Source organism: Triturus cristatus, chromosome 9, assembly GCF_964204655.1.
Source record: "Triturus cristatus chromosome 9, aTriCri1.1, whole genome shotgun sequence".
NCBI classification, from domain to species: domain Eukaryota; kingdom Metazoa; phylum Chordata; class Amphibia; order Caudata; family Salamandridae; genus Triturus; species Triturus cristatus.
Window position 1 is genome coordinate 162,396,855 of NC_140592.1, and position 12,079 is coordinate 162,408,933.

At 42.2% G+C, this 12,079-nt stretch overlaps 1 protein-coding gene across 4 annotated transcripts in view; it reads right to left on the reverse strand.

Moving 5' to 3' along the window:
* The window catches only part of ERC2 (ELKS/RAB6-interacting/CAST family member 2), a 2,271,945-nt gene that overhangs the window by 1,562,286 nt on the left and 697,580 nt on the right, over positions 1-12,079 (reverse strand). For all 4 annotated transcript variants that reach the window (XM_085624647.1, XM_085624646.1, XM_085624648.1 and 1 more), the window contains one exon: positions 9,734-9,901. In XM_085624647.1, coding sequence (XP_085480773.1) covers positions 9,734-9,901 — 168 coding nt within the window. The remainder of the gene's footprint in view (positions 1-9,733; positions 9,902-12,079) is intronic.

Consider the following 12,079-nt stretch of genomic DNA (forward strand, 5'->3'; position numbering starts at 1 on the left):
TCAGCTCCTGCTATGTCCTGAGGTGCCCGCCCTGGGGCTCAACTGTTTGCTGTCTCTTGGCGGGAGCTATTTTAAAGCTACCACAAAGCTAGAACAAACAGTAAGTCCGCTCCCAGTGGGCGGGAGCATGTAAAGTACTTCCACAGGCTGCAAGTGGAGATTTATCCATATCCAGCAGAGAAACAGATATAAAATGTGTTCCCACCCACAGGAAGGAGCATTGTAAGTGGCTCGTTGCAGGCGGGAGCAATGCCGGCTCCTGCAGGAGGCAGGGAGCCATCTGGGGAAGTGGGGTCATGGGGTGTCCGGGCCAATATTGGCCAGGGTAAGGGGGGCTGCGTGCCCCCTCCCGCTTTAGTGTGTAGACAGGCCCCAAGTGATGGGGTCCCCAGGGCCAATATTAGCCAAGGGAGGGGGCTGCATGACCCCCTCCCCCTTTAGTGTTTGGCCCGGCCCCAGGGGAAGGGGTCCCTGGGGCCAATATTGGACCAGGGAGTGGGCTGCTTGCCCCCCTTAAGAATAGGGCCAGGCCCTGAAAGATGGGGTCCCAGGGCCAAAATAAGCCTGGGGAGGGGGGAAATGTGCCCCCTCCCTCTTTTAAATAGGAAGTGGGAACCCTGGGTAGGCTCTAAGGCACCCACTAATAATGGGCGGCCTCAGAGGATGGGGTCCTCAGGCCAATATTGGAGTGGGGCTGAAGACATAGGGTTGGCTGAATGCGGGGTTGGCTGCAGGACCTGGCTGCAAGCCACGCCCTGTAGCCAAAGCCCTGCCGTGCACAGCCTGTGCGGCACATGTTGGATTAACATATGGTAATTACATTTCTTTACATTGAAAAACCACAGAAAATCACTGAAATAATGAAAGGTTACAGGGACGCTATAGTTAGGAAATAAAAAATTGAAAAACTTTAAAAATTCACACAAAAAAACAAACGTTAGAGGGTCATTATAGTTACGTTCACGTTCACATTTTAAATGCACAGAACCATAGAAACAGTTACAATTATCTAAAAATATCTATAACTCATGCCCTAGGGTAACTATTACACATGCCCTTGCCATGCACTGCCGATTCCTCACATACTACATCACTCATGACATCTTCTAAGACATCATTGATAATATCAGTGCAACATTTGTTGTAAAATTATTTATGAGAAAACTGTTCATGTCGGGGGTGCAAGTTATACTTACCTTAGGGCACGAGTTTTAGTTACCTGAGATAAATAGCCATAACTGCTCAATGTCTATGGTTTTGTGAGTATAAAATGTAAACCTAACTTTCTTGCACAAACTAAGGGTTTGTTTATTGTTTCTACTTGCTCCCATGTCTCAACTTTCAACAGTAAGCTGAAATGTTATGGGGCTTTAAAATCCACTTGAAAGACAAAAACTACTTTCTCATCTTGCTAGATGTAATGTTAAATGGTGGAGACTCACTTATCATCTGAAGATATTGAGAAACTGAAATAAATGTGTTAGGGGGGGTTCTTTGCTCTTCAGCTTTAAATAATAAGAATGGGGTGGCAATTGTATTTTTAAAGAAGCTGCACTTAGATGTCATTTCTCATTAAACTGATGTGGAAGGCAGATTGGTTATGGAAGAAGTTAAAATTAATGAAATACCTTTTGTATTATGAATTTGTATGGTCCCAGCAACTTTTGTAAAAAGGTCTTTTTTAAACCTATATAATCTCCCAATGATAGACTTATAATTGGGGGAAATTGCAATCAAATTCTGGACCTTTTCATAGATAAACATTCACTTTCAGGATATGTTTCTAATTCAGATCAAAAAATTGTAAAAGGAAACAAAAAATCTCAAAGAGCTTTATCTGATGCTTGGAGAATATTTAATCCGTAGGGGATATTCATTTTTCTCCCCAGTACACAACACATAAACCTAAATTGATTATATTTTTTTAAATAAAGATTTGGTACTGACACTAGTTTTTGCTGAGATAGCGTTTATTTTAATATCAGATCATGCCCTAGTTAGTTGTGTTAGATATTTTACCATCCAAAGGGAAACCCAGTTGATGGTGTTTTAATACTTCTTTGTTGTCTGATAAAGTTTCCTGCCCAATTATTTTTTAATAAAGTATTTTGAGTTCAATTCGTTTGATAACTCCACAATTGTTAATTTATGGGAGTCTCAAAGCAGCTGCAATAGGCTTTGTTATTAACTATGAGGCAGTGAAAAAGTAAAGGCTCATAGAGACTTGGAAAACTATTGTAAGAAATAAAAAAATAGAGAACCTCTGCACACACTTGACATTTGTTCCTTTTACAAGGAGTGTAACCTAAAATCAATGGAGCTTGATAACGTGAGAAAACTAAGGGATAACTGTGAGACTGGAAGTTCCCCATTCCTTGTGGATTTAAGTATGTGTTTATATAGGGCCTCTATGCAGGAACACTTAGACATATTGCATCCTGCAGGATGAATCTCTCCCAGTACTGAATTCAGTAAAGTGTGATTAAGGTGCAGTGATATACTGAGCAGAGAGTAAGTGCTGCCCTTCTTGGAATTATATTGGATGCAACCAAATTAAAAAAGCAGGTGCAGGAGAAGCTAAATGATCCTATGCAGGTGTTGGGAAGAGTGACTGTGCCTGAAACGTGCCAGCTGTAGATCACAGTCTAAAACCTTGTTGTTAAAAACTATGAAGGCGAAATGGAGGGCTTGATAGTCATTCTGATGGATTCCCAGCATCAGTGTAGTTTATGGCGTCGAGCTGTATCCATGAATTGAGGATTGGGCTGTGGGGAGAATGCTGTTTGAAATGCATTTCAATTTACCATAAGTGGGTGTCCTTGGGTGCAAACCATCTTCTTATTCACTGTGCTCTAGTAGCGATTTTGCCAGTTTTTTCAACTGAATGCTGTGTTCCTTTTGGTTTGTGGTCTACCTGCTGTGCAATGTAGACCCGAAGAAGAGCCTCCACGAGTACTGTGTGTTTGTCCTTCATGTCCTAAGAAGTGTATTCCTAAGGACATAGTTCTAAGTGTCAGAAAATTAAATGCATTCTTTTTGCAATTGAAAAGTTGTGGAAAAGACAAGCAACAGCTTTGTAGCTGGGGATTTCACTGCAACTAACGATGGAGACGACTAAGGGCCCGATTCACAGAACTAACAAGACAAAATCCTAAACTTACTACTTTTGGTATTCACAGAAGTTAGGATTTTGTCTTAGACAAACGTAAGACAGATTTAAGACAGACTTAAGACAAACTTAAGACAGACTTAAGACAGACTTAAGACAGGCTTAAGTTAGGATTTTGTGTTAAGTTTGTCTTAAGTCTGTCTTAAGTCTGTCTTAAGTTTGTCTTAAGTCTGTCTTAAGTCTGTCTTAAGTCTGTCTTAAGTCTGTCTTAAGTCTGTCTTAAGTTTGTCTTAAGACAAACTTAAGACAAAATCCTAACTTCTGTGAATACCAAAAGTAGTAAGTTTAGGATTTTGTCTTAAGTTAGTTCTGTGAATCAGCACCTTAGTATTTATTTCCCTAGCTAGAACTGCCAGAGCAGCCAGCACTCGCATGCTAACTCAGTCAGAACTAGTGGTGTGTGAAAATTTTGCTCCACCAGCAGAGCTTGTGGCGTTTTGCTCACTCCACATTACGCTTGTAACGTGGAGTCCCAGCAAAACTCTGAAAAAACGCTGTGAGGCACAGTTTTTTCATGTTAAGTTGGCAAGCATAAATTGGCATCCCCTAGCGTAACTTTCAAGAGCTACAACAGCACCTGGGAAGATTTTCTCAGCGAGGGCGGTCGCTGGCAGTCGTGACCGTTGATGGTGAAAAAGCTGCTGCTCAAGTAGTAAATCTACTCAAGAGGCAGCAAAGAAGCAGCACTCTCTGGCACACCACATGGTGCCGTTTGTGCTGATTCTGCAGCGCGGAACAAACTCTTGGCACTAAAAATCAGCTCAAGCAGTATGACGTACCATTTCCGCCCACTCTTGGAACTCCATGGATTCTCCAAGTGTTTTTATGTAACTCCATGGAGTTCCGCCCACCCCTAGTTAACCTAGATTGTTGCAGACCATAACCCATAGAAGCATGCGGGTCAGTATTAGCGCTGGCTTCAATTGTCAAAGGCACTTTGGCGAGTTCCTAACTAATTGGTGGTGCGTGTCAACTATTTTACAATCCAGTGTCTTGTTTTTGAAAATTTGAGCAAGGTTTTTAGTTTAGGGATAAGGAATTTGCTCTGTTCCTCTTGCCATGTTTTAGAAGGTTAGTTCTGGTAAGTTAGCAACTTTTCTAAAATTTCTTTTTAGCAGGACATCATTTGAGCCTTTATCAGCTATGCCCCCTACCAATTTATAGTTAGCCAAAGATGAGATTGATGGTAAATCTAAAATTTCCAAATTTAGACCTGACTAATGCCAACACTGCTAAGCATCCTCTGCTTTACAGACTGGAGTCAGTTAAATCAACAGTCAGTGCACAATGACGGATTTGGGTGACATTTTAAAATCACTTAGATGAGTCTAGTATTTGTTCAGCTTTAGGCCCGAGCTTATCTAGCTCCACAAGTTATGAGGAACACTAAGTCTGCATAACGTGTGTGGGGCAAGATTATATACTGGATTTAATTGTGGGTCCTACACATTTGTGTACATACAAAAATGTATTGCTCTTTGAATGGTAAACGAATTATCACTGCATTTTCCTAAAAAAAAATGCTTTTGACACCCCCTTAGCTATACCCACTTTTAAAACTGAAGCCACTGATAACAATGGGCTACAAAACACATCGGAAAATTTGGCACAAGCTAATTTGGGTAGCATGGGCATGCAGTGAGAAAATTTAGCCCCATTTTACGTTTGACACCTTCGAATGGGCAATAGCACACTAACAGTGAATGCAGATTTTTCCCATTCCAAAGTAGGCAAACACTGCATGTGTGGTCTTTGTTTTCGTTAATAGGTCGGATTCTCTTGCTGCAAATCATGGGTGCCAAAACCCGCAATTCGCACCCACACTGTTGTACCGTTTTTGGTGAAAACTCTTGATAACTAGCCCCATTGTAATCTAGGTCTTTGTAAAAATGGACGTTTGCAAAGTACACCTGTGCTCCAGACATAATACTCATGTGTCACCAAGGCATTTAAGGACGCATACTTTTCGTAAGGCGTACCTCTGGTTTTTGCATTGACACAGTGCCCTACATCTTTAGAACATTTTTTTGAAGCAACCTTCTAACGTCTCTCAAATTCTTCCTGGTGACAGGAAGGGAAAGGAAGCATTATATATATATTTATTTATCGATCATATATATGATCATTTACATCATAGATATCAAAAACACATCATATAAAAACAATTAAAATTGCAATGCAGTACATCATTTAAAAAAAGATTTGTTTTAAAACGTCCCATAACCTAGGTAGCAGCATTATTAAAAAACAATCAGTATTTTATCATATTAAAACAAAACTCATAGCACAATTCCATATGATTCATTTGTTGTTCATTGTCATGGCTGGTTCACAGAGACATTTTTGGTTGTTTTTGACCTCTTCCACCAAGCAAACTGTAAGTATCTTGAGATAGCAAAAACCAACCATCTAGTAGCATCAGACATAAAGATTCTCAGTGCATCATTAGGGCGTGTAAAAGATAGTAAACGACATACAGGCATAATCCAATTTTTCCGATGATCAGCATAGGTCGGGCAGAAAAAAAGAAAATGTACAAGGGTCTCAGGGGACAAGTGGGACATATAGGCTGTATGGATGCGTTTTCCCAAGTACTTCTTCTTGTGTTTAGAGGCAAGGCTCCATAGCTAAATTGAATGCATAGGGCTCTTGCCTGGGGTGGTTCAATAGCATCCTTAAACGGTTCAAAACCAACCAATCCTTTGAAGTCTAGAAAACTAGAGGTTAAAATGCCGCGCCCACCGAGTTTAGTAGGGTATTTCTCAAGTTCCCTATGGAGGATGAACCGTACAATACAGGAAACATTCGCTCAGCGCAGGAATGATAACTCCTACAATTCTGAAATTTGCTGCCACATTCGTGAGTTTCCTATTTGGAATTAACCGGTGCCAAGCAAAGAAGTTCTCCTAAAAGACACAGCTTGTATTCTGTCTAAATTAAAGCACTCAGAGTCTGCAAGAAACCTCGCATTATTTCTTATCTGTAATCCAGTATAACATTACATGTTCTAATTAAGTGGAAGAAAGACTCCCTGTGTAGTGTTGGCCATGGAACATTTTGCGGCCCCTCCGAAAATTCTGCGAGAAACATGTACTACCTCACGGTGAAACCGCTTTTTTTTATGATGCGCCCACTGGTTCTAAATTTGTAATATATGTTATAGGAAATCCGGTTTCAAGGCGCATGTTCGAGTTCTGCTCCCTTACTGCCATGCAGGGTGATAGCGATCAACATTTCCAGTAAGTTAATTCTGCAACATGAGCTCCGAGTTGAGATGGCACCGGTAATAGCGGGGACTACATTATGCGCATGTAGAAGGAAGCATTTTAGAATTAATTCATGGGAGCGGCCTCGGCCGCATACCCAGAATATCAGATTCCCGAGACGGCGCAAGAATCTGAAACAGGATCATGGAAGGGAATAAAAACATACCTTTTGACGATGCTGTGATGAAACACAACCTTTCCTAAAAATGTTTCTGCCCTTTTGGAATATGCGGTCTCATCCCGCCAAAAAGTAAATTATGAACCAAAAGTAAACCGAGTAATCAAATATTGTGGTGCATGACAAGGTCAACATTGGAAATTCAAATCACTGTTTGCAGCCTGAGCAGGCTACCGAACGAGGCTGCCCGTTTCTCGATGATTCATTCTCTCCTCCAATTATGATCAGCGCAATCCTACCAGCCTGTAACTGGGCAGATCTGAGAGCTACAAACCTTGGCACCACTAGCTAAACGGGCAAAAACAGACTAAACTGGGCTCCTTTCACGCGAATAACAGCAGTGACACTTCTGCACTGCCGCTTCACAGGTGAGCACCCTGGGAATCGACCAATGTAGGGCAGTGTTGAGAAACTTGAAAGAATTAATTCTGAAATCCAGATTTACAGGTTTGTAAACAAAAAGTTTTGGGCAGATTCACATTAGCTTGTATTTATTTCTGTTGTTTGTGGTTTTATGTAGCATTTATAAGGCCCCAGAGCATGACAGCGCTCTGCATGGAGTCCTGCACAGGGTATGTAAACATAGGCAAGAACAATAAAAAGTCTAAGCAAGATTATTTAGTAATCAAAAATAAGTGGACTGAAAAAGGCTCTGGACAGTTGCATGGGGGCAGAGAACGTGGTCTTCCAGGCCCAGGGCTGCCTGCAGAAACACAGAAAGATCTCTTCCAGATGGGCAATATACCGGGCATCGACCTAACCCCCTGCCGTGTACTGACCCTCCATGTCTCTGACATGTACATCTCTCCAACCAGTGGGTTGCCTAGGGCGAGGTGCTTTGTCATTTATTTGTACTCATCTAATCGTGCGTTGCCCAGGGAACGGTGTGGTGACCTGCGCTAAACTTTCTGTTATTGTGCCTGTCGTTTTGCAGGCCAGTTTGATTTGTACACATAATCTGACGGTTGAAATCCGATATGTATCAAAATGTACGCGTTGGGCTCTGCCCGTCCTATGCCATCGAAAATCAATCAAACTTGTTGTGAAATTAAAAATAAGTGGACTAATAGTAGCACTTCAAAGGAACACTGGGTATGGGCAAAACATTGTGATCTCCAAGGAGCTAGGGAGGTAAAATCCTGGTTTAGGATGATACAGTTTTGCACAAATATTGGCCGATGGCAATGGCTACATCCTGGCACCTCAAACCACATATCAGGTTTAGACCCATTTCTCTCGACTGTAGCCCATACTTTTTTAAAACAGGATGAAGAATCTTCTTCCTTTCCTCTAGGAAGAATGCACAGTCCACCAGTCGGCAGCTCACTGAATATTTTTTATCCCACTTAAATTGACACTAACCCTTGATCTCTACTATTTTTGCTTTCAGCCCTGACATTCGCCATCCCGGGACAATTCCTGCTCTCAGACGCAGGATTAATTTTTCAGCACCCTTGTTGGGATTCTGTATAGATATGGGAAAAGGTCTGTGTCCTCCTGAGAAATTAGGAAGGGCAGTAGAGACCTCTTGTACCTCAAATACTGTAGGTCTTCCCTGCAGCTTGTTTCCACAGCGCAACGCCTCAGAGCGCTCTTTAAATGACTCATTTGTTTTTGCTTCGCCCCCTTCAAAGTGTAAATCAGAAACTTCTAGGCGCTCCAACATAACTGTAACTGGATTCCTATTATCAGGGAAGATTGACATTTCCTCAGGGAGAACTAACACTGATAATTTATTGCAGGAAACTCAATTTGTGGTCTCTTGCATCCACTCCAGGCTAAGGTTGTCAGCTCCCTCCTTATAGACTGAACCATTGCATTTTTGGGTAAATCATTGAGTAATTTCAAATTACTACCTTCTAACCCTTCCCAAGTGGCCCGTCTATCCATCGCCAGCACCTCTGCTCATATAGGGCCTGGGGGAATTCTTTGCCCAGTTTGAACCAACATTCCTGAGTCTGATAAGAAACTGTCAGAGCACACGGACAGCATCTGTTTATCATTTCATTGTCTTCCGGCCAAGAGGAATTTAGGTGGGAAGAAAACTTTTTTTAATGTTGATTATCATCCCACCAGCCCCAGCCCACACTGCTCCTCGTCTTCAATAGCCTCTAATTTTAAGAATTAAATTTCGCTGAAAAATAATGTTCTTTAGTAGTGTGTTTCTGGCTTTAATGCATGTGGCTTGTGAATTAATCAATAGAACACATTATGTGAAATTTCTAAACCAGCATTAAAGAAACAACCATACATAGACATAGTACCTTGAAAAAGAGTTAAAACACCTTCCAGCCTACATCTACTAAAGTTAGACTTCAAGACACAAAGGATGCAAATTGTAGAAACAGTATAAAAAAATATTACTGCAAAGAGAAATATGTGTGATTCTGTATAATTTTAAAGTCTTGATGGGGAAAATAGTTAAAATTAATTGAAAAAAAGGCTCTCATTGTGCCATACCGTGGAAAAATCATATCCATATTCCATAGAATTACGGTATTGCAGGTCATGGTAATTCTGGGATGGGATTGCAGCCAATTGCTCAATGGGAATGTGGAATAGCTGTTTTTATTCACTGATTTCTGAGTGAATTTCTCCATTTCTGATCAGTTCTCCTGTGTAAATTTTGCCAAGTTTTTCCAGGCCAAAAAAGCAAAGTAAGAGATATGGGGAGCGCTGTGTTTCAGCACAACTGGCATCCCAATTCAGCGGTATTGTCTCGGTATGGATCAACCTGGATTAACGCGTTTCTCATCAGAAGGGCCAAAACAGGGTGAAAGCAGTGGACAAATAAATTGTCCTGATCACATTATCCATGACTCCCACTTGGATCGCTCATAGAACATTCCACAGTTCCATGGAACTGACCAATTTAAAAACGATTGCCCTTGACAGACTACATGGAGAAGCGGATACCTGCAGAATGCATTAACTCTCCTTACTTTCCCAAAACGTTCCAAGTATTCGAGTTTTACTGATTTTATTGTTCTCTGTTTCGTCCATTTTTATACCCATTAAGCATCGCCCGTTGGTGGAAGTGCTGAATTGCAAGAAACCTGTATGTGTGCAGAGCAGACGGACTGTGATTAAAGGGCTCATGGAAAGCATGCAAGCTCTTACCTCTGTCTGGAGTATGGCAGCCCTCTGTTCTTTGGCAGTGAGAGATTCTTTAAGCACTTCAATGTGTTGTTTGCAATCGGAATTTTGATTGCCAAGAGTTTCAAGCTTGGTTTGTAAGGCAAGGAGCTCAGATTCCTTCTTAGACAATTCCTGCTTCAGTTGGTCTATCTGTGGTAAGAAAAATATTTATTTTCAAAAGCGATGCACATTAGCACAGTTGTTCACATTTATTGGGTACATAACTCATAGTCACATAAAAGTAAGAATAAATGTCCTTATTTTCAGACTTCCAGCTACAGGCTGCTGTTATGAGCCTGGGATAAGAGGATGCCATTTTGTGATGGACGTCAGGGCCGGACTGGGAACAGGGACCAGCCATGGCAGGCCAGATTGCTGCTCGACTGGCCCTGGGAGTAGTGGGGGGAGGTGCTAGCAAGAAGCACCGCCCTCGCTTTTTCTACTGGGGCCCATATTGCAGCACTGCTGCAAAACCAGCCCCCAGCAGCACAAAACCAGCCCCCAGCCCTCCGGCCCACCGGAGAAGTGCCCTGATGGACGCCCATACACAGAGACTATGAGCAATGGGTATTCTTAAATTTAAAGAAACATACCCCAGCTCCTGCCAATATGATATTCATATAACTGCCACAGGAAAGGTAAGACAAATTAACACATCTCAAAAAAAGAGAATAATTGGGTAAATTTAGACCTTGCAGAAGTTCTTTAATCTAAAAACACATCCAAATTTTACATATAATAATATTAATTAAATTATGCATGCAAACGGGCTATTTTAGGAATAAAAACATGGAAAGAGATTTAGACCTTTTACCCATGATCGAGAGAGAAGTGACTGGTCAAATCATTGATTAAAATCATGGCTACAATAAACAAGCACTGCAAAGTCAACTTGTATGGCTTTAATCTGCTAATGCATTAAAACAAGCATTTGCAATGGAATAGGTCTCGCATTTGCGAGCTTTTGAGCTATTGACATTGTAAATGACAATACCTTTTATTTATGCATTTTGAAAACCAACTAGAAGTACTAAGTGTGCATAAATACAAGGCATTGTCATTTACAATACCTATAGGTGAACGTTTAGAAAATAAATTCGAGACCTATTACATTGCAAATGCTTCTACTGGAATGATGTGGAGTCGGATTGTGTGTTATGGAGTGTATTATGTGGAATGGTATTTTGTGTTGTTGAGTGGTATGTAGTGGAGATTAACTATATAGGGGCCGATTCCGATCCGGGTCAGAAGGGCACCGAACGCGATCCGGCCAGAAATACTACGAGCTGTACGCGTGTTTGCCGGCCGACTCGTACAGCTGTACGAGCGAGCAAGTATGATGTGAGCTATGTGAAATTCACCGACTGAGTCGTTTCCGTGTCCGAACCGCTCCGTACATCTCGGTCGGAAGCCAACCGTGGCGTTCAATGGATGCGATTTACGACCGAGCCAGTATGATGCACGCGTCGGACAGCCTGTGCGAGCCAGAGTGTCCGGCTTGCAAAATGTCTGGATGGTTGCCTTTGGGGGTCTACGTTGGACCCCCTGACACCCACAGCACTTCGACTCGGACACAACACAGGCATGTACAGTGCGGATGGCTCTGACGCGTACCCACTGTAGGGGGCGCACTTGTCCGTGACGTACCCATTCAGTCAATGGGAGCCCATGTACGCGTCGTACGACCGGCTCCCATTGAACCGAGTCCGGCAGCATACGGCTGCATCGTACTCACTCGGTCGGACTACAGGCCTCCGGCTCGGTCGGAAAACACTCCGGATCCGGCTCGGTCGCAGTGCTTTCCGACCCGGATCGGAATCGCCATCATAGTGTGCTGTTGAATTTTGTGGCACGATGTGGAATTGTGTGGTGTGGATTAAATGTATGTGGTGTGCTGTGTAATTGTGTTGAATTGTATTCTGTGGTTTGGTGTTGAATTATATGGTGTGGATTGCAAATTTGTGGAGTTGAATTGTGTTGTGTAGGACTGTGTGGATAGCTTTACCTGTTTGGTGACGAAAAGAAAGAGATAGGTAGGTCTAGTTTATCTGTTTCTATTTGGGGGGGCAGAGGTCGTGAGCACTTATTGTGCGCTGTGAATACAAACAAGCAACTGCCATTGTCCTGGCTCAATAAACAACAAGCATTTGTTTAAGAGGCCGGGGACACGGAGAAGATGAAGTAGTCCCAAAACGAAAGAGATACCAACCTACAGCGTAACTAAACTGTAGTTGGTCAGTGTTTGCTTCCCACAAAACGGAAGTGACATATCCGATGGCCAGCCAATAATGAGCCAGCTAAGCAGAGCAACGCCAGAGTGAACCAATG